General features: G+C 36.0%; 1 protein-coding gene across 1 annotated transcript in view; it reads left to right on the forward strand.

Annotated features, from left to right (window-relative positions):
- The window catches only part of plxdc2b (plexin domain containing 2b), a 50,383-nt gene that overhangs the window by 23,283 nt on the left and 3,083 nt on the right, over positions 1–24,017 (forward strand). Inside the window, exons 2-12 of the mRNA XM_056752239.1 lie at positions 4,541–4,740; positions 7,783–7,929; positions 8,905–8,974; positions 10,212–10,334; positions 11,419–11,537; positions 12,014–12,113; positions 15,094–15,189; positions 15,403–15,484; positions 18,769–18,829; positions 19,095–19,242; positions 21,405–21,443. Coding sequence (XP_056608217.1) covers positions 4,541–4,740; positions 7,783–7,929; positions 8,905–8,974; positions 10,212–10,334; positions 11,419–11,537; positions 12,014–12,113; positions 15,094–15,189; positions 15,403–15,484; positions 18,769–18,829; positions 19,095–19,242; positions 21,405–21,443 — 1,185 coding nt within the window. The remainder of the gene's footprint in view (positions 1–4,540; positions 4,741–7,782; positions 7,930–8,904; positions 8,975–10,211; positions 10,335–11,418; positions 11,538–12,013; positions 12,114–15,093; positions 15,190–15,402; positions 15,485–18,768; positions 18,830–19,094; positions 19,243–21,404; positions 21,444–24,017) is intronic.

Here is a 24,017-nt window from a genome sequence, read left to right on the forward strand (position 1 = left end):
TAAATTTGAATAAAGAATTTTTACATTTTAAGGCTTAACTGAACCTTCTGTAGTGCAGATTTGTCACTGAAAAAATGGGCAATTAGGAATTAGGATCAGTGTCAATTTTGACAGCAAATTTTGATTTATTATTAAAGTCTTTTGACTAAAATTCAATTTAGTTTTAGTCATATTTTAGTCATCCCCATCGTTTTAGTTTTATGTCTATCCTTTATTTTTCAGAAAAGTTCTAAGTACAACTGGATGTGCAATGTTGCAACACAGAAAATATAAGACCATACGGAGGAATTAAAAGAAATGAAATGGCTTATATCCTCGCTCCCTTTAGCGTCATCAATTAATGATGACTTCACACATTGCACATTGCAAATATAAAAAATAAAGTTAAACACATACTTTAGGCAGATTTCACAATCCCCACTACAATAAAATATGTTGAAAACATGTTCAAAAGTGGTCCCAAATGTATATAAGGTATGTCAAGTATATGTTATACATAAATATTAACTATATTAATATATTAACTATATGAATATTAACTATACTGTTCTTGAAGAACTATCAAGTTACGTTATTAAAAAAAAAAACAATGTTATTAATGTTTTCAATGGATATTTGTGAATAGACACATTAATAAAATATGTTATATTTATTTTTGCTAAAACATTTTCATTAACCGAGTGTCTATTTACACTGAGTACAAATAGCCTGACTAAGATAGCAATGCTTTTACACTGACCGAAAATAGCTGTATTTTCTTTGGATTAAGTAGAAATAGTAAGTAATTGATACTTATAAATAGTGGCAGATAACATAACTATTTGCGCCTCAGTATTGTTGTGGATTAAACATTATTCAATAATAACAGAGTGTAAATCATTACATTTATAAAAATAATAAAATGATGGCGATTTATTGAGATATTAAAGCCCTACACCCCTTAACCTAAACTTTATGAATAAAAAATAATTTTAAGTCTTAAATCAATTTTATTTAAAAACAAATGCCTTTATGATTTGTAATGTGATAGAAAAAGGTAAAATAGCGTTTTCAGCTAAAGTTGGACTAGAACTTTACATCTTACACCACTGGATTCGTTGTTTGAAATGGACTTACACTTTTCTATTCCAATCACATATTGGTGGGCGGACTTAGTGCAACTAGTCTCAGCCTTTATTTTTATTATTTTTTTACACTGTTTCAGTGTTTCTTTCGCTCGACACGAGGGGGTGCTGCAGAACCCGCAGCACCCCGATTTCCCCCGGCTATGTTCGATCTTTAGAATGTCATTCAATCTTTTAATATACAGTACGACTCTCTTCATCACTCCTCTAATCGGTACAGCTCTGTTTTTTTTTTGATGCTTACTTTATGTTGCATTTCACGTTATGCAGCAGGTCACATTAGTGGATAAATTATCATTGGCATGTAAAAACGTTTGTGCTTGCCTTTGTAGTGAGTTTTCGAGTTGACTCAACAGCAGTCACTCTTCAAGTTTGCTTTGTTTTTCCGGCGATTGTGATGGGAAATAAGACGCTTTGTAAACCACGTGCAGACACATACTGCGTTTTGTGCTTCCCCGTCTCCCAGAGACTGCTCTTTACTGCAAAGAAGGTAGCGTCTCGACCACTCAATGAATAGAACTAAACATCATAGGCCCTTGTGTAAGCCTATAGATTTTCATTCATATATCTTGAAAAAGCAGACACCTTCAACTCATATCATTAAGAGAGAGGGAAAGAGAAGGAAATGTAAATGAATTTACTTTCACAGAAGAAAAAGAGATCCTGTCCCCGCTGTGGTGGCTTTTCAAAGCTTGTCATGAGTAGACACTGATTTCCACTCAGCAACAATAGAAGTCAGTGACATCCGCCTTTCTAAAGCCCGACAATTACTTCTGCGTTTGGCTACATGACCGTTTTTTATTTATTTAAACTTCTACGTCGTCGTCCGCGTCGACGGGCAATGAACTCTACGGGTCAGTGTCCACCCACGTGTTTCTTTTGTAACCAAGACAAGAGCCAAGAATAAGCAGTGATAGCGGCAAGTAAAAAGTCACTTTTGTTGCAGATTTTATATGTTAAATACAGAAGCACAAGCAATTCACTTAGTTAATTTATTCGGAAATGCGTTTAATTAAACATGACTCTATCACAGAGTTTTTTGACCTGAGGGAGGGGTTAAACAGACCAATCACAGTGCTGGCGGTCCACGTAGGGTCCGACGTAGGGTTCGCGGCTCTGCGTAGGTCCAACGCAGAACCATAAATTGGGTTTAACTCCTCATTGACCTGTTCTGTATAATAAGCTTCACTAAAAGTTTGGCACTTAAAATCTTTTCTCGCATCAGGAAATATTAGGCTACGGTGGCATGAAGTACACATTTTTCCCTTTCATCCTCACTTTGACACTAAACATGTGGAAGGAAATTTGTGGTTGGATGTGGTTGAAGAAAGCTGAAAAAGATCATTGGAAATAGTATTTGATGGTAGGAAGTTTTGGTATGTGTAGTATGTTTTGTAAGTAAGATAACTCCAGTAGAGCAGTATGGTTGGCATTGATTATGTGTTGCGCCACACAAATAATAAACTGGAATTCAATCTGTAAATATGAATTAAATATGAAATATTAATACACGCTGACAATCTTCATAATATATACAGTGCATAAAAACGCTGATTCCTTGTTAAAATTCCGTATATTTAAATGAGGAGAAGTGATGTATAAACCATGAAATTTCTCACATTTGAAAACCATGCTGGCGACACATGGTTTTAAAAATATAAATACGTCTTTAGGAACTGTCTAATCAGTAAGGCCTGCTTTCTTTCAGCATATATTTACAGTATTACAAGAGTTATGAGTAGAAATGACATTATCTCAAAGTTAAAGGTTATGTGCATGTTGTGTGAGATCAGGAACAAATTACATTTAGTTTCTCTGTACAAAGGGAGTGAATATCTACAGTACAAAAACAGGAGCAACCGTTGCAAGATAATGTTTCTAGACAGAACAAACTCTGTGAGCTGAATAACTAATGAAACAAACAGACAATTAAGAGAAGTTCTGACTCATTTTTGCTTTCAACATTCATCTATCCTTCTCTAGAGGACAAACTATGTACTGTTGACATTGTGCCTGAAGTAAAACACAGTCATAGATCTGATAAAACATATTAAAACAGATCTACCTGAACTTTCACACCTTCATTTTCAATCTTTTAGAGCATGATTCTTGCTTGCTTTGGTCCTTCTGACCTTTAATAAAACAATAACAGTCAGTTAAGATGCATTGTGTAATATGTAATATTGTAAATATAACTTTACCTTCTTTTTAGTTTTTTTTCAGTGTGATAAAGTTCAAATGATCCAAACAAGCTTTATTGATTTACTCATGAAAGTACAGCTAAACGTCATTCTCAGTGTTTTTATACTTGTAATGTGTTGCCTGACAGCGTTCGCAATACTGTTTGATTACATTCCCTTCTGTTCTTCTATTGTAATGTATTCGATCACATAATGAAGAAGTTTATGTGACTCAGTTTGGCTGTTCAAATCAAACCCTGTCACTCCACCATATAGACAAGTGCGACAGTAGGTGAAAAGCTTGTGTGCAGTTCCGGTCAACATGGCAGTATATAGAGATAATACAATACAATACAATAACTCCAGTAATTTACACTAGACTTGTCCGTACGTAACAATACAACAATGACACATAATTTACAGATTGTGTTGAAGCAAACACACTCCACGATCTCTCACCCATTCTTCTCCAATAAGAGGAACCGAGCCAGCAGAAAGAGCTGAGAGAGCAGAGTAAATAGAAGTTTTAATTAAACCACGATCACCTGACTCGGCAGAAAATGCAATGCAGTGTGTATTTCTTAATAGAATGTCTTGGTTTACATAACCGTTTGGCTGTGTGCATGTGTGCTTTCGTGAGATAAAGATTAATATACATAAAACAATACTGGGGGGGAAATACTTGAGATAACCTACATATTGAGTCTTTAGGCTCACAGTTGAAACCTTTTGACTCACATTTCTATAGAAGCACTACCTATAGAAGCACTACCAGTCATTTTTTATGTGTTTGTGTCTGCATAAAGTGTGTTTATGATTATGAAAATGGAATATAACCTAAAGTTCTTGTTGCGCTGATGGCGTTGTGTGGGTGATATTTGTTAAAGTTAAGCGACACTGCTGAGGCAAAATGGCTCGTTGCTGGGTTGCATTTAATGTAATTCATCAATGATAAGAATGACCATTATAATCCATACAGGAATAAGATTAAAGGCAGAGTAGATCATTTGTAAAATTGATCATATGATCCCTTATTGATTGCTATCAGGATGTTAATAGACTTCCAACCAGCACAACAAAAAACTTATCTAGACAGGATTGCCTACTCAACCTTTAAATGATGCTTTGTAAATAAAATGTAATGTCATTTCAAAGGAACCAAATGAAATTCCTTTCCAAATAAAAATGTGCTCATCATATATGAAAGATTTGTTTGTTGTCTTGTTTTGTCCACAGGAGCTGCTTATTCAATTCTTCGGGGATGGTCACATGATGATGATGTCACAGTGGAGCTTTTGAGAAGGAGGCGATGGCTTCTTCTGGAGCCCCTTTCAATGGAAAGTAACAAAGCCAGTCAAGACAGTCTAAAGCCTGAGTCTCCGGATTCAACCGGAATACTACCTGATGATGAGGCAGACAACAGCTCTCAAATAATGGTAAACTTAAAACGTGAACCCTTAAATGCACTTTTGAATTATGGAGTTTCCTGAATCGCTCCCCTATCTCTACATTCAGTTCCTGTCTTTTCTATTTTAATTATGCACACTACCGGTCAAAAGTTTGGGATCACTCATTCTTTATTTATATTTTTCATCAAAACCATTAAATAGTACAGTTGTAACTGTGGGACTTATGTTGTGACTAAAATAATTATATACCAGCTTCTTGATGTCTCCACCTGGGACCCTTTTCAAAAAGTATTGAAGGAATTTCCATCTATGCTGGACTCTTGTTGGCTGCATTTTTATTGTTTTTTTGTCCAAGTAATCCATTAATTTATTTTATAAAAACTTAGTTTTCTAGAAAGAAATTTCAAACATTTTTGTCAAGTGATCCCAAACTTTTAGTTTTAGGTAGTGTTGTTTTAATAATTTATAGTCCATACAATTTTGCTTTAGGATAAGCAAAATCTATTTATTTAAAATATTGCTTAAATTTGACTTTTTGCGTGAATATATTATTTACAGTACATTTAAAATAATAGTTCACAGGAAAATGTTAATACTTTACTCAGCTCCACACCATGCCAGGTTCATATTATGACTTCCTTTCTGCAGCTGAACACAAACTGAGTTTTAAAGCATATCCTGGCGCTCTTTGTACTGCCATTGAATAACGCATCCATTAATTACACACTGGGATATGCACATTTGCAAATATTATAATTATTTAAATATATTGTGCAGCCTAAATTAATATTTTTTAGCTTATTTAGTATAGATAGTAACACATCCCAGCAAATATGACCCTATTTTGACTAAAGAAGGTCATATTATATACATCGCGGATGGCATGATGAGGGTGAGTAAATTATTCCTGCAAGCACTTGAAACTCCATTTCAACCCTTTTTGACCCTATAGAATTACACAAATATTTTAGTACCACATAAATCCGCACTTCACATGTAAAATGAGAAAGCACAAGCAATTTCATTGTTTAAACAGGTTCATTTGAAAGTTGTATGAACTGAGTGACTCACTGCCTGTCATTCGACACTTTCTCTTAAGTGCTCTACGGGGAAAATAAGAGGCATTAGAAAGGAAAATGTGTTCATTATAGAATTATTGATGGCTTCTATAATTATTTCTTGCATCTATTGCATCTGAATAGTGAGTGTGTGGAGTGTATAGATTGCGTAGTTGTTGAGTGTGTAATCCACTGGCTGATTTCTTTGATGTTGTGGTTTGAGGTCTGTTTGTGATGTAGTTTAATGTTTGATCTTCTACCAGTTTCTGTATACAAAAACATTCCCGTTCACACACATACACGCACACAAGCCCACAAACACCAGGTGCATCATTCTTTTCGTACACAACAAACTTTTTCCCCTGTCATTTTTTATTTTGTTTGTTCCAAAGCCCTACATTTCTTTTGAGTTTTATTATACGGCCTATGGCAAGAAAGTTTGCCTCAGTGTTAGCATGCGTTTCAGCTCTGCTTGTTTTGCAGAAAAAGAGATTCGATTGTCAACGGTTTTATACCTTATATCACCTCTCTTCAACTCGAAATCCTTCTGAGAATTGTATTATTCATATAAATTCAATGATGCGTTCCTTAGTGTGATGGATTGCGTAGTGTGAGGACATTTATAAAGTGGTGCAGGCATCTGTAATCATCTGTTTTCCTCACAGAGTTTTACAGACAGGCTCTGCCTTTCTCCGCCGTATGAGCGCCCAACAGATCTTGTTGACATGTACATGCTAACAAAACACTGCTTCTATTGCTAGAAAACCCTGATGACTTCTGTGGAGCCTTGTATATACAGTATAAGATGTCTCGAAACATCTTGTGTCAGATTCTCTAAAATTCAGGCATTAAAGTGATAGTTAACCCAAAATTTGATTTCTTTTAGGCACTGTTTACTCATCCTCTTGTCATTTCAAACTTGTATGACTTTCTTTCTTCCACAGAACATGAAAGATATTTGAAAGAACAACGGTAGTACCTTTTCACTTCTATTGTTTGGATACAAAACCAATGTAAGTCAATGCTTACCAATGTGGTTCGATTATCAACATTCTTCAAATTAATTTCTTTGGTGTTCTGCAGAAGAAAGAAAGTCATACAGGTTTAAAATGACAAGAGGGTGAATAAATGATTCGGGCGAACTATCCCAAAATGGACTGTAATGCTATAAAGATTCCACTTTAGGCTCATGAAATGTTGAGAGTGATGTTAACTATTCATTTCATGCATTGGGTCTTGTAAAAAGCACATAAACTGAGATTCCTACAGGCATGTCCACACAGGAATTTGTATGTAAACATGTTGAAAGGATGAGTCATGTTCTTGGTCATGTGATCAATGTTTCTGTCAGACAAAGTGTTCAGACAAAATGTTCAGACAGTAAAAGAGTTTCATCTAATTCTACATTTTAGTTAGACTATGAGACAGAAATACATTTGATCATTACTGACAGGCCTCATATAAACAAACTCTATACTGGCCTACACTGTAATAGTTTTATAGTGGTCAGTAAATTGTAGGAATCAATTTTCTTGAGTTGATTTTCTTTCTTGGAGAATTTTTCTAGCACTGCCAAAGCATTATGCTGTTACCAGAGGGTAATGATGACTTGTGTTTCTGCTGGCACTCACATTTTCCATCTTATGCCGTGGCAGATTTACAGCAGACCTGTTTGTTTTATTAAAATGTCAGTGAGTTGTTTTTGTTTATAAATTAGAATGCCAGGTGCAAAATTATTTACAGTAAATACAGTATATAGGACAGACCCTTGGATCTGATTCTAACTCTCCTTATAGAGCTTTGAATATACCCACACAATATGAAAAATATTCAACACGTGAAAGTTCTCAGTGCTCCAGAAAATAAATTGCTTTGTAGAGAAATAATTTCTAGAGAAACTAACATTGCAAGTTTTCTAAAGTTTTGTGTGGGGACAGACCAAAATTCAGGTCTTTTTTAAACCTGTAAAAAAGCTATGTCTGAATAACAAGTGTTTTCTGTTTTCCTGTAGGAGGACACAGATCATAATTACTACACCTCAAAGACATACGGCTCCAATGACCCTATGAGCAAAGAATTATGGGTAAACATCGATCAGATGGATAAAGGCAAAGTGAAGATTCATGGCATCCTCTCCAATACACACAGACAAGCCGCGGTAAGCATTCATTTGTATCAACAATCTCACTCAAAAATAATGGACACAAAAGTTATAATCAGTGCAAGAAATGACAATATGTGTGAAAGAACAGTTAGACATTATTTTTAAGATCTTTTCATGGCCACTACGCATGGCCTTCTGTCAAGTGTATAATGTAGAGAGTATTAGTCTTAGCCTGCATTCTTTTACAGTATTATAAGTCAACAGTTAATAAAACATTAAAATATCAAGTTATTGTCAGGATGGCTAGCTGACTAAATCAGAATGGAGAGGTTCCAGTTCGACCATCTTGAAAAGTGTCACTCTATCTTTAACACAAAAATAAAAAAAATGAAAAGTTTTATTTATGGAGGAATTCCCATGAAACATTTAAAGAAACACAATTTTACAGTAAATACGTTACGGTGACAAACATAAAAGCCAAACACATATGAACAAATTTTTCCAAAAGTTTTCATCAACCGTATTGCCATTCCAGTACTGCATCAGGCTGTGATATCCTCAGCCGTTTAAGTGCATTACGCTTTCTAAACAAAATAAACCACAGCAGAAAAACTCACCATAGTTTCAGGACAGAATTCCAATATATTTGCACAGTTACGTTTGCTCTGGTTAACCAAAGACATAGTCCATTGGGATTCACTTGATGTACACTTGCTGTGCGTTTCATTGTATTCGTAGCATTCTGTATTCACGGTCTGTCAAAGAATCTGATTAATAGCCTCATATTAATTGTTCCTACATATTGAATGTTTAGATGGCACTTTACCAGAAAACACAACCGCAAGCTTATGATTTAGAACTTGAGCTTTTGGGTCGGATTTTGTGGAAAATGTCAATAGTTTTGCAATATGTAAAATAACCTGCATGTTTTAAACTGAGATGGCGATAGAGAGAGACATGCTTTAATGATTATGGTTCATGTTTTTTCTTGTAGTTAAGCTACATTCTTCTCTTGTGTTTTATCTTCAGAGGGTTAACCTCTCCTTTGATTTTCCATTTTACGGGCATGCTTTGCGAGAGATTACAGTTGCAACAGGCGGTAAGTGAACCATCATTCTGCGAACAGTGTGTTTAACACAACCAATAACGTTCTGGTGAGTTACGTGAGCCTCCATGTGATCTGAGAATAATGGGCCAAAGCAGAGCCTAAATTTAATGCCTCGCTTTTCCATCCTCTGGTGCACTGAGAGTGGAATAATACATTAGTTCTTGCTTGTAGGCAAATTGGCATGACTATGGTGTAGAAGAACATGTTGTATTTATCGGCTGAAAAACATTCTTCTTAATAAAGGCTGACAGTGTACACTGAAGATATGAGATTATATGTGGGGATTTTTATTATGATTGCGCTTCATGTGACTCACAGGCTGTTGGAATGTGTTTGAGGTTAAGGGGTGAGAGTGAAGGGAAGAAAACCACTATATAATTTCTTCCTATATTACACCGGCATCATCAGTGGTTAAAGACCGAGACACACAAGCAATCTTATAGTCCCAGAGCAGCTATGTTCTCAAGAGCATACAAATCATGTGCTATATCATTAGTATAATGTTCATATGAACTATATTAACACACCACTGTAATGGCTGTAGAGGATATTCACAGATCAAACAATGGATACCATACAGCTGTATTGTCATTGATTGTACATGTCTACAAACCAACGGAAACAGGTGAAATAGATTTATGTCAAATATTTACATGGATAAGAAGGTGTACGTGTGTGTGAAACGTCCTCTCTTTATTCTAAGAGTGGAATGGAAGGAGGCATTTATGTGCCTAATTAGAGTATTAATCGCTTTGGAGACAAGCCAGGGCTGTTCGCCAGGATGGATAGATGAGGAATGAGGAGAGCAGAGAGAATGAGAGGAGTATGTTCATGCCCTGAAACTAAAAACATGGACTAATGAACATACTGATTTACCATGCCAACCTTTATGAGATCTTTATTTAAAGCTGCAATCGGCCACTTTTTTCTAAAAAATTAAACAAAAACCAGCTAGTGAACAAGTGTTCAAAACGGTCTCCAAACCTTCTCCATACCTAATTCATAACAGAAAGTGTACAATAAACATGTGCACTGTAAGTTGAACTGTAACATGCAATTTCATTCATTTCAATACATGCATGTTCATTTGAGGTTATTTAAATGAAATGAGATGGCAATATCGATGCAAATGTTAAAGATTGGAGATTTATATATTTGAATAGTAAAAGTCAGATCTTGCTGTATACTTTAGATTGTGTGTGCTTTATATATTGTGTGTGTGTTTTAGGGTTCATCTACACAGGTGATGTGGTACACAGAATGTTGACAGCCACACAGTACATCGCTCCACTCATGGCAAACTTTGACCCCAGCCTTTCCAGAAACTCAACTGTCATTTACTTTGACAATGGTAAGAGACAGCAACCTATGAATTGTGTGTGTGAGTGTAATAAAAGGAGAATTATGTGAGAGAGTGAGCCTGACAGATCTTAAAGAAATACTGTATTATGGCCGAAACATATAGTGGTACAGAAATATACAATATATATATATATATATCTGTCTAACCAACCAACGCTGAGAAAATGGTTGAAGGAGCTATGGAATGATTCTACGGGCTAAACTGAGAGCACTCAAGTAATATATGACCCTGGATCACAAAACCAGTCTTGAGCAGCACGGGAACATTTTAAGTTAAAGCCAAAAACACATTGTATGGGTCAAAATGATCAATTTTTCTTTTATGCCAAAATTCATTAGGATATTAAGTAAAGATCTTGTTCCATGAAGATATTTTGTAAATTTCCGGCCCTAAATATATCAAAACTTTATTTTTGTGAGTGGATGACCAGTAACAGTTACTCTTATTTACAACTTCAAAGGCAATTTTCTCAATATTTTGATTCTTTTGCCACCTCAGATTCCATAGATTTAAACAGTTCATATCCTAACAACCTATACATCAATAGAAAGCTTAATTGTTCAGCTTTCAAATTATGTCAAAATTTTGATTTCGAAAAATGTACCAATAAGACTGGTTTTGTTGTCCAGGGTCAAATATATTAATATTTAAAAAAAATACTACAGCTAATGCAATTTATGGTCATGGATAAATTATGATGAGAAGAAGAAAAAGAAAAATTACCTTTATTGCCAAGTATGCTTTACACACACAAGGAATTTGTCTTAGTGACAGAAGCTTCCAGTTCACATATAGTTGAAAGTGACAAGACATGTAACAAAGAAGTGAAAAATAAATAGTTAAAGACAGTACTCTTGACAAAAGACAATATATGACAAAGGAGCAACAGAGTAACAGTGTATGTTGTATGGACAGATATGTTACATACAAGTTGTATTGTGCTATATCCAAATTATGTAAGGGAATTCTAAACCGTATTAAAACAGTACCCAAAGCATAATAAATAAATAGATAGAGTATTGGTATTGTACTCATGATACAGTACATATGATGTGTGTGTGTGTGTTTTTAGGAACTGCATTGGTTGTTCAGTGGGATCACGTCCATCTCCAGGATTCTTATCATCAAGGAAGTTTCACTTTTCAGGCCACATTACACATGGACGGGCGAATTGTCTTTTCCTACAAAGAGGTTTTATTTCTTTTGATATATGAAATTTTGACAACCTGTTTCGATGTTCCCTTATTCAGCTTAAAAAGTTAAAGTTATGCAATCCTTCCTTGCTTTCATCAGAAATTGTGTGTGCGAATGTGAGACAGAGTGCAGCATATATATTCTGTTTATTTAATGAAATAAATCTATTTTGAAATATAGAAATTTCATACAGAGCGGTATTGAAACCTATACATAATAAATTCTTCGAAATGAATAAAAAATCTTTTCATTTGATCTGATTATTGAAAATCTAATTCAGACCGCAGACCACTTGAATTGGGTCTCCTTCTTCTCCTCCTCAGCCTTTCTCTTTGTTATGTGTCGTCTTTTCTCCAATTGATTCATTGCCTCATTCATTTATTCTTTCTTTTCTTCCTACGGTCTTCACTTCTTCATGTTGATAGAATGATACACAAGAAGGATGATTTAAATCATACTTGCTCTTATTTCAGGTCCCAGTACAGATCGCAAAGATCAGCTCTGTCAATCATCCGGTAAAAGTTGGGATGTCTGATGCCTTTGTGGTGGTCCACAAGATTCAGCAGATCCCCAGTGAGTGATTGAGTTACATTCATAACACCAGCAAACTGCACAGGATTATTCCACACCAAACTTCACACTGTCCAACGGCTATATATCAGTAGAATTTAACATAATATTGTTTTAAAGCCGTTCGTGTGTTGTTTTGACTTTATGTTTGGGGTCATTGTCTTGGATGAATGCAAATAAAGTCGCGAGTAGTCCTGCAACGTTTAACAGGTCTTTTAGCTGCTAGAGAAAGTGTGAACCTTGACGCAGGATTCTGCCACCAGCACTACGCTCATGCCAAACATGGCCTTTAGCCTAATAGCCAAAATCTCTTCCAGCTGGCGGTGGAGTCTCCCACATGCCTTCTGGCAAACCATGATGCCATATGACAATTCTCTAACATTGGCTTCTGTTTGCAACCTTCCCATTAAGCTTTGACTAGTGAAGCTGGGCAACAGATGCCGTCTACATAGTCTTTCCAGTCTCAGCCAAAGCTTGTTAGTCCCTAGCTGTTATTGGTCTCTCGGTGGCCTCCGTCTTCAGTTTCCTTCCACCAGGGTCACTCAGAGTGTTCTAGGTATTTTTACAGCTGGGCTATAATTTTCCCATTTCTTAATTTAAGTGTACTGCGGGGGATATTCAGTCACTCGGAAGGATTATTGTATCGGTCCTCTGACTTGTGATTCTCAATTACATTTGTGCAGAGTTGCTTGAAGTGTCCCTTTATCTTCGTGGCGTGCATTCTGCTACAATACTTCGTTAGTAGAAGTAACCTTCCGGCGGAGTATTTGCAGTGCAGTAGTAAAAAAGCAAAAAAACATAAAAAGTGCAAATAGTAATGTAAGTAAGAGGACACAAGACACAACAAGCTTGGATCTCTAAAGGAATATCCTTATTCTCCTAATTGGATTTTTACAGCAAAAGTGGATTTTAGCTTTGTTTTATACTTAATTTTTATTGACATTATGGAATGAAACTTTCCAAAATTGACAATCAGTCTCATCTCTTCCCTTCCCAAGCTGAATGTTTGTCATCTGGAGTGTCAAACTGCACAAGTCTTTGATGTTTAGGAACAGTACAGCCCGGCAGGACCAACTGAGCTGTGCTGAAGAGACAAATTTAGCAGATAAATACGTGTGCAGCAAGCGAGGAGAGGACAGGAGGAGAGGCGGTGTTTGCTGTCAGGAAATCACGGATTGAAGCTCTATATTTTCCATGACAGCTTAGTCTTTCTGAGTGTGTTTGTTTGTTTGTGGCAGTCTACTGAGAAAGGGCAGGATTTGCATTGGCTCAATGTGCCTGTATGTTTCAGTTTGAGAGAGACAGTTTTGAGGGAAGCTTGTTGATGGGAATGAGATGGAGATGAAGAGACTGAGAATAGGAATGCCATGTGTTGGTCTTTGACTGTCTTTCAGTAATTAGCGCCTGGAGACTCATCAGGCGACTAGATTTAGGATGCAAACACACATAGGCATCTCTAGGCAATATCAGCATGCTACAAAGGGATTTGTGAGACCCCGAGAGCAAGCAAAGTCATTACCTACAGGAAGAGGCTAAATATCCTGCGGTACAGCCTTTACTAAACAATCCACAATTTCCTGTCTTAAAGTGTAGCACTGTTTAAAACATTAAAACACAAACTATAGGTGGGTTTCAGCATGGTTTAGTTTTGCTGTTTCTCGTCCTCAAACACGCTAATACAAGGAATTTTACCTTGCTGTACACTCAATCCATCCAATCTGATTAATAAATATCACTCTTCACGAAGCTGTCAAATATACCTGTACAAACACACACACAGACACAAACAACTTGCTATCCAGCCTCTCTTGTTGTCTGATTTAATTTTCCATTTCACTGCTTTCATGTCATTTACCTACCAGTCACGTAGACGCTGTATAACTGAATACATATTACCCAATACATATGCATGTGTAGTTACATCCATGCGTACCTGCCTACATATATTTGTTCCAGTGTGTAGTTGAATGAATTAATAAAGGGCGTAGGAACAATCTGAAAAGTGTGGGTGGACATTATGAATTTAATCGTCTCATAAATACTGTAGCTGCCGCAATATTCACCCAGAAGTCTTTGCTGAAAGGCAGGTAATTGAGCGCTAGACAGTAATTTATTGTTAGGGCTTATGTGTTGGCTCCCGCATATCCTCCAACCCTTACGACAGTATATGTCATTCATCACTTCCCTCAAATACCAAATTTTTGTCGTAATGCATTGTGGGATTTAATCTGCATGATAATCAGAGATTTCTAGCTCAGTTGGTAGAGCACTGTGCTTGCAGCGTACAGTATATATAGGTTCCATCACAGGAAACTCATACTGTAAACTAAAATACAAATGTTTACCTTGAACAGATTTATCAAAAGTAGTTCACCCAAAAATGAAAATTTCGTCTTGTCATTTCAAACCTGTATGAATGTTGCTAACCGACACCCATTCAATTGCATTGGTTTTGTGTCCATATGATAGAAGTAATTGGGTGTTCGGTTACCAACATTCTTCAAAACATCTTCTTTTGTGTTCTGCGGAAGAAAGAAAGTCATCCAGTTTTGCAATGACAAGAGTGTGAGTAAATTATGACAGAATCTTTATTTTTGGATGAACTATTCCTTTAAATGTAAAATGCAAACCTTGGGATATTTGGAACGATGGAGGGTAAACCACCAGTTAAGTTCACACATTATATATAAATGAAAACATTATACAACACACTATATACTCATTTAAAAACTTTATAATTGTGTAATTGTTGTAAATATCTTGAAAGAAAGAACATATCTTTAAGCAGTATTAAAGAATTTAAAAGTATTATAAATGCATTCAAGATGGCAATAAGGAGGATATGCATAAAATAAGTAGAACTTTCATTGGCCTGACTCTCTGTGTTGCTCTCTTACTGTTTTTACTAGTTTCAACCATTATTCACATGGTAATTGTATTGTGTGTGTGTGTGTGCGTGTCCGTGTGTGTGTTGTGCGTCCAGATGTTCGGAGGAAGACTATCTATGAGTATCACCGAGTGGAGTTGCTCAAGACCAAAATTACTAACAACACAGCTGTGGAAATGATGCCACTACCCAGTAAGCAACATATATGTATACAGTACACGAGCAATCTTACTATAAGGAAGCATAATTGTGATATAACAAATAGACAGAGATAGAGAATCTGTTTATTCAACATTAGTCATATGCAAATATAGTTTAATGTTCCATTAGATTGTTTCTCTGTTTCTGATGGATCCTGTGCTGAGCTGCTTTTGCATCCTTGTTCTCCTTGTTTTTATTTTACAGCATGCCTTCAATTCACAAGCTGCTCCTCGTGCGTAGAATCACAGATTAACTTCAACTGCAGCTGGTGTCATCGGCTCAATAGGTGAGAAAACAAAGCTCTCGATTTCCATAAATCTAATGACTTTTTACCAGAATGGCAAAAGTGCTTCTCAGTCGACTGGTCGCCTTGAGGCAGTGAATTGAAGGGTGGGAGTAATTCATATTTTACAAGTACTGTCAGAAGTTGCTGGAACAGAGACACTCTCACCACAGGCATTCACAAGATCTGTGCAGACACAAACCAATATTCACAAAGATCTTGTCTTCAGATATAAATATTGTATACCATTTGTGTACCGTTATGTGTAAACCATTCATGCCTTCTACTATCCACAGTTATGTCATAGGAAAACCTGTTCTGTTTGAAAGTGAGAAAAGGAAAAATAAAGTCACATTCCTGCTGATTCAATTCCAAGCTTTCACCTCACCTAGTGAACCCAGACAGCTTTTTTTCTCAAGATCACATTCCATAGAACTGACTAGACTGAGACAGCCGACCTACTTCTGTGTTATTTTCTTGGCAATAGTTCCATTTGTCCAAATGTTTTTACTCTTAAAGCACATACATGCAGTACACTCATACACTTTTGCATTACAGTAGCCTGTTGAAAAATGCTGGTTAGGTATGTTTTGAACATGTTAGCAGGTTTGAGCTGGTTTAAGATGGTCATGTGCTGGTAATGAGCTGGTCATGACCTGGTATAAGCTGTTTATGAGCTGGTCCTGAGCTAGGAGCTAGTTGCTTGGGACCATCTTAAGACAAGCTCAAACCAGCTACCTTGCTTCAAATCCTACCTAACCAGGCTGTTTTTTTCAACAGGGTTATGCATTTCAAGTATCTGTTGTGCTTCACAGGTTTTGTGCAGTTTGAGTAAGCTTATTCCTAGTTATTATATTAATCCTTACATTGATACATTAGCATAAAATTATGATGCATATCACGACCAAATCTTTCAATGTCAACATTGGGACATTGTTTTTCCGTCTCTGGAACATTGCTGCTTTTAATAATTGTAAACAGGAGTGAATATTTTTGAGCCTCTCATTTGAATCTTCTGGTCAAGAAGGATGTTTGTGTTCAGACTTCATCAATATGCATAATCCTTTTTGGTTTGGCTAGAGGTTATTCAGCATTGGAAGCTGCGACGGTAATTAAAGTCTGTTTTTCTCAGGATGGATAATGTGTGTGTGGTCAGATTTCACCCACATTGTGCAGATCAGCCAGTAGTTTCAAAAGGAATAGGGCTTAATAAAGACGGCAAATAAAGTTTTCCAAAATAACAACACAGAAATGCTTTCAGCACATGAATGTGTGAAAAGGTGTAATTTAGACTGTAATAAAAGGCCACTTTTATCATATTCCCATTACACACAAAGACACTTACAACCGGGTTAAACACTACTGTATTAATACATTTTATAATATAATACGCCCTGGTTAAAGTGTGAAATTTTTAACAGGAAAATTTGTTTATTAATAACTATTTATGTACATCAAACACTCTGCCATTACATTTGCATTTATTTCGGCCGCAAAGTCAGATTATTATTATAGGATCAGAATAAATTTGAGCTGACTACATTTGGAGCCATTAACATGTAAATGAGATTATTAAAGGTTGCAGAAGTGCTGACGAATGATGTGGCTGCTGCCATGAGCATCCTCAGATCTAGAGCAATATATTTCAGATTTACTCGCGGTGATTGCTTCGAAGCAAAATCGACATGATGACTATGAAAAATCTAATTATTTTAAATCAAATTTGTTTACAGGATTATATTTGAGTAAATAGTGTGTTTGCCAGAGCAAAAGTAATAAAGTTAGAAACTCCAACAAATGCCGTGACAACCTTGAACAAGCAACAGTTTCATTCAGTGAGGCTGTTTAGTAGCAGAGTCACTGATGTGTTTTGTATTATAACACTCTGCACGATTTACCAGAATATGTTTTGATCTTAGAAATATCCCCGAAAGACCATTTCAGGAGCCGGGTAAAAACAACACAACAGAAAACACATACAAACTTCTTGTGAAAGCAGAAAGTGCCATTCTCAGCCCTAAAGTTTCTGTAATCTTGCTATTGAATAGATCCAGAGTTTTAGACCAGGGGTCTGTGTGGAGGATACAGGATGTACTTTTTTCATACTGTATATCTACTCATTTGGTATACTGAGCATTTAATTATATATTTTATAGTATCCTTATTATACATTATATTTTAGATTATAGTTTTTAGGGGATGTTCATAATGAAAGCAATTACAAAATTACAAAGGAATAGCTTTTTCATACTGAGGGTCCCCAGGGTCCTTGGGTCTGTAAAACAACCCTGGACTAGGTAAAAGCTTTTATCCTTGTTTGTTTTTCTGTGTATTTCGAAGAAATTCTAGCAAGTTGTTTGAAAACAGATAAAGGAATAGGATCAATTGGATAAGGATGGTTCCGCATGGCTGCATTTAGATTATAGTGACAAGCTTTGACAAGCTCGATAGAGATCCTGCAATACACATAGACATGCACATAGACCACTGGTTTGTTTACCAATGCGAAGTGACTGTTTCTGACCCCAATATATCAAAGACAAACAGGGAACGAGATGATATGAATGTGTGAATGATGAATAGAAGTGAACCGGAATGAACTGAAAAGAGAGAGCACATCAGGAAAAGATGAATGGAGAAGGCTGCTGAAGGATATGGGGAGGCAAGGTGAATATCACAGCAGACATCAGGAATGCCAAACAGCCTATTGTGCTCCATTCTGCATAAAGGAAAGAAGGGTTGGGATGAGGAAGACGAATACTAGCTTAACACAGCTGTTCAAGTCTGCTCAATTGTACTATTACAGACAGTCAAAAATGTTTACATACTCATGAACATGTTGTTTTTCATCGGAAACCTGTTCTTTTCTTTACATTGACCGAGCCCTGAAAATGACACAAAATCCGGAAGTCAATATCTTTGCTGTCGGACTGGAACTTTGTGTCTCCATTTTTCAGGACTTGATTAACTAATAATAACTCAAAATAATATAGCTAACACAATAAAACATGTTAACACAACTAAAAACATGATTGATAAAAACGGAGTTATCTGTTTTCTTATCTTCAAATATTTAACCAATAAAAACTAATGAAAAGATCTTGTCAACTTTGACAACACAGTGTTTACTGAATTTCTGATAAATGCTGTACTTTCATTTCCTGTAAAGTGTCTGTTTTAGAGATACAAGCTTTCAGTTCCACGTCAATGATATGTCTCACGTAGACCAAGGATTTCAATGGATTCTGCAGAAATGATCTCTAACTAATAATCTTTTTTGATGACAGATGTTCCAGTGGCTTTGATCGCCATCGACAGGACTGGGTGGATAACAGTTGTCCAAATGAGGTGTGTCCATGTGTGTGTGTGTTTGGGTCTTTGTCTCTATTTCTGTGCCTGCATGATGGATGAATTGCTCTGCAGCTTCCAGAATAAAAGAGAATACAGAACTCGCTCTCTTTTCTGTCTCTCTCTTTCACACCATTCCATCAGCATTTCAACACTGTTTAACATAATGCATCATATTTATGTTTTTTACTAAGCTTGAAAAAATGTTTTATATTATCATACACACCTCCATAATTGATCATTTTATCTTGTCTTTATTTCCCAGACAAAGGATAATACCTGTGACATCATCAACAATACTAATCTTCAGACCACTGCGTCGTTTGCCAAGATGACAACTAGAAACAGAGGAACTACTGAGAGTCACTCTACCCAAGCCACATCTCACATGCCCACCAGCATACCTACAGAAGGTGTGATTATGACACATTAGACCTATGTTAAAATTCTTTAACAATAGCAAATGAATGGGTCACTATTCAAAACCATTAGTAACAACTGACTGCTTGTGTTAAGAATGCAGCAAATGCATTAATGGATTCTATATAAATCAATAGACACAGTAAAAAGAAGGCGTATTTGTGTTTTTATGAGCCTGGGAATAGAAATCAATTCCTTGAGTACATCTAGAGCTTAAATGTATGCTGTTTTGTTTAGCTTAAGCAGGTTTAACATAAATGGGTTTTAAAAGATAATCATGCTCATCATTTTCATCTAGCACCACGCAGAGCACTATAATCCACAGCCGGGATGTTCAAGCGTCTGTGTAACCCTTCTATACAAACTTGCATGCATTATAGCATAATTCAAGCAAACAAATTTTAAAACAAAACATGCAAAAATTTCTTTACCCATTACCATACCAATCAGTGGTTATGTTTGACCTTGTGCTTTTTCCTCTGATTTGCTTGTATTTTTTGTGATGGCCACAACACGTCTTATTAGAGAGCAAATGAATGCCGCATGTGTCAGTGAATGACTAATGCATATATAAATATTCAGGATCTACAGGGGCGACAAATTGTAGAAGCATTTTTTAAATGTGATCTTCCTGCTTGTTTTTTTCTGAGAACATCTAGACATCTATATTTTCTAGTCAAATGAATATAATGAGATACTGAGCAGTTCTGCTTAGTCAATGTAAATCTATACCCTATATTTATGCAGAACGTGTGTATTGCAGAGAGAGCATTCATCTTCTTTGCCTTTGGCATTAAAGGAAAAGTTCACCCAAAAATAAAAATGATGTCATCATTTACTCACCTTTTTCCAAGTTGTTCCAAATCTATATCAATTTCCTGGTTCTGATGAACTATCTGGAACAATGCTTGTAACCAAACAGTTCTGGGAACCCTTTGACTACCATAGGGAAAATTAATTTGTCCTTTTTTTTGTTCGGTTGAACACAAAAGAAGATATTTTGAGAAATATAGGACAGGAAACAGTTCTGGGGCACTTTTTACTACCATTGTAATTTTTGGGGTCCAAGAACTGTATGGTTACAAGAATTCTTCCAAATTTATTTCTCTATTTTAAACCAAACGAAGAAATGTATACAGATTTGAACAACTAGAGAGTGTGTAATTTTTGACTAATTCAGAATTTTCATTTTTGGGTGAACTATCTCTTTAAGAAGAGTGCTACAGATTGTTAATGGAAACACGATGTATCATTGTGAGAAGGACGGTCATATATGTCCAACAGAAAGAAAGTTTCTATAAGTAGATGTTTGTTTAAAAACTGCCTTGCTGTATGAAACACTGTCCTCGTGACTAAAGGCATTAAATGCATTATAAGCTTTGCAGTGTTGTGCAGAAGGGAGCTACAAAGATTTAATTAGGTGCTTGTTTACCAAAGTTCATTTTCCCATTAAAGCATTAAAAGTGATTAAGTAAATCAAACAATATGTTTAGCATTAAGACTTTCATTGAATACTTAAGAAGGCAGTGAGTTATGAGTTCAATGAAAGGGGATATACTGCAACTTAATGATAGGTGATGTTTTTACTCTTAGTCACTTTCTCTTTTCTTCTTTATGTGGTCATTTAATGAACAGCCCGTTTGGGACATCATGACAACTGAACTGAATCAAGAATGCAGTGCTGCCATCAAAAGAATCGCAAGAAACACCATTGTACCATTTTATACTGTTGTTAATTGTTGTGGCACTTTTGTACGTTATATTTTCCAATAATATCATGTGCAGAATTGTTTACAGTACATGTCTATCTGCTTCATGCAGACAGAATTGTTTTAGATTATTTAAGGACGTTAAAGTAGGTTGCTCATTAAAATTAATTTTATTCCATAACATGCTCTACAATCACAGACATATTTTTCAGTCTCTTTCAAGTGCTTCTCATACATGTGTGACCCATTTATATTTGGTGATGAGAATAGTCTGAATAATGTTTTTGTGAGGCAGAGTGTATGTTTGTGTGTCTCTGTATTCAAACTCTGTTATGTAACTTATAACGATAAACAAGAAACTGTCTGGATGTTAGTTAAGTTGATATTATTATTCATTCATTCTCTGTCTATTTCTTCTCTCTTTCATTTCTTGTGGATTCTTGCAGATGACACCAAGATTGCATTACATCTTAAAGACAATGGAGGTAAGATTTACCATTGCTTCAGTGCATGTGGTTTTACAGCATCACTCTTTGAAGATTGATTCTTTGAGACTAATAAATAATTTCAGCTTCTGTGCAAATGAAGTTCCATTTACATTGTGTATGAGTTTGTTTCTGTATGTTTGTGTGTGTTGCAGTAAGTCCAAAATTCCTTACCCAATATCTTTTCCATTAATAGCAGTGTAAACTGTGCCAGTTCATTTCCTGTCCAATTGCAGATTTTCTGTTATACCTTCTGTTTTCCCCTCACACACGGAGACTCTCTCTCTCTCTCTCCTACTCACTCACTCCCTTTCTTCCCCCCCCCCCTCTGTATTCCCTGTAAAATCCAGGTCATGTGTTTTTGATTTGGAGCGGGCTCAATATTCTTTAGCAGTCCCGGATTGACTCATCATCAAAGCATAATATACAGCCAACGGAAAAGTGTAGTCAAAAGAAAAGCGCTATCTAAGCTCATGTAGAAAAACATGAATGTTGCATATCATGGTTCATATCGGGGTCTAGGTTCAAATGCCATAGTTTCAAATTGTTTATCAAGTTAACCAAGCAAGATGAATGAATAAGGACAATATTCACAACACTTGATGAAGTTCTATTCAAATCGAATTGCAATATCCAATCTATGCAGTGCTATGTGCATCTCACTACATTTTGCATTATGCAAAATTCTTTTTTCTGATTTTAGATCAAACTAAATTTTATCTGAAACTTATTGTCTCTGGGTTAAATGCTTTAACTAGTACTAATTTATTTGTCTATAACAGATGGCCCAAAAACTGAATTACATCGTAATTTTGCTGTGTCTTTATTTTGCCTCTGATGAGCAGTCTTGCAGAACATGGAAACCAGTTTATTTTTTTTCAGATTTATGTCCCTTAAACAATGAAACTCACTTCTCAGAACTGAAAAAAATAACTGTTTTAATAATAACAAATAATCTGTCCAATCTGAAATATGTTCACACACATTAAGCAAATTCAGTAAATGGAAGAAGAGCGGGACGAAGAGAGAGAGACAGACAGAGAATTATCTTTTATAGAGATTATATTTGAAAGAGAACAAGTCAGTATTCTGGGTCCGTTCTGATGAGGTTTCCAGCTGTTTGTGCACATATTTCAAAAGTCTGTGCAAATTTATGATATTGTGACAGTACCTTTTTCAACAGTACAGGACAAAATGTACCCTGTGCTAAACAGTCTCTGAATCTAGCCAGCCAGCATATGAACTCGTAACAATATCAACTGCTACTACCCTCACTCCAAAGTGAAAGAGCCCTTTATTTTGTATGTTTCTGCCTTCCCTGCTCTTTTGCTTATGAAATGTTAAGGGTGCGTGTGTTCATAATGGAGGAGAAAAGACGGTTTCTGTTTGCACTTTGTCGCTGTCAGAATTACTTTCTAAACTTAACTGAGCTCCACTGATGTCTAAAAAGGTATCAAGCAAATAATTCTGAATGTTGAACATCAATTAAATGTTTGTGTGACCCTAAGCATCTTCACAGCGGACTGTCTGATCACATCTTTCTAAGAGTTTTCAGAATGACAGTTGACTAGTCTGACTGTTACTGGCTACCAAGTGCCACGATACACGTGGAGAGAACCCAATTGCAGGCAGCTTTTTGTAAACACAAAGACTTTTATTAAAAACATCACAAACACCCACAATGGGGAAAACAAACTAAGGTGGTATAAACTCAAAACAAAGACTTCCCACAAGGGGGCAAAAACAAAAGAGACGTTATACTTAAACTAAAACACGACTTGATACACAATAAACATCCAGACAAGGGGAAAGGTAATCCACAAGGCAGGGTAACAGGACCACGAGCAAGAGCAAGAAACAAGGCAGCATAGCAAACACCCAAAACGAACGAGCACAGGACAGTAGACACAAGAGCATTTTATAGGGGGGCAAATCAAGAGGGAACAGCTGCGGGGTATGAAATCATTGACAATTACTAATGAGGAAACGAGAGGGCGGGAACAGAGACGAGACTGGAGAGAGTGTACGGAAGGCCATAAGGGCCAAAATGCCTCCTCCACATAAAACAAGAGGTTGTGTCATGATTCTGCCACTAGATCAAGAAAAACCAGACAAGATGGGGCAGAACCATGACAGCCAAGCTTCTGTCATTCTTTTTAATTGAACATAAATAACTTCCCTTGCTTAAGTGGTCATGGCCACTTCTGGCTGTAATGAATTAATTTTAATAGCAATCCTGCCTCATCATAAGTTTTGCTTTAAATTGTCAGTCATTCTTAGATAGATTTAGATTGATTGATCATTTATCAGATATGTGTGGACAAACCTTATTCAGGAAACCTACTCAGATGGGATTGTTTTTCTCTCGTATGCCTTTATGGTCACTGCTAGGTAGCTAATAATAATATTTTATGTATATATAATCTATAGTCAGCCAGTGGAAATAGTTTGAAATGTGTTTTTGTAATTGTCAGTGTTAGAGTGGTCCAATACAGAATACATCAACATCAGATTCACATTTAATGTCAGAAGTAAAACTAGACATATTGTACTGTAAACATGAAATTGTACAGA

This window comes from Triplophysa dalaica, chromosome 1, assembly GCF_015846415.1.
Source record: "Triplophysa dalaica isolate WHDGS20190420 chromosome 1, ASM1584641v1, whole genome shotgun sequence".
Lineage (NCBI taxonomy): Eukaryota > Metazoa > Chordata > Actinopteri > Cypriniformes > Nemacheilidae > Triplophysa > Triplophysa dalaica.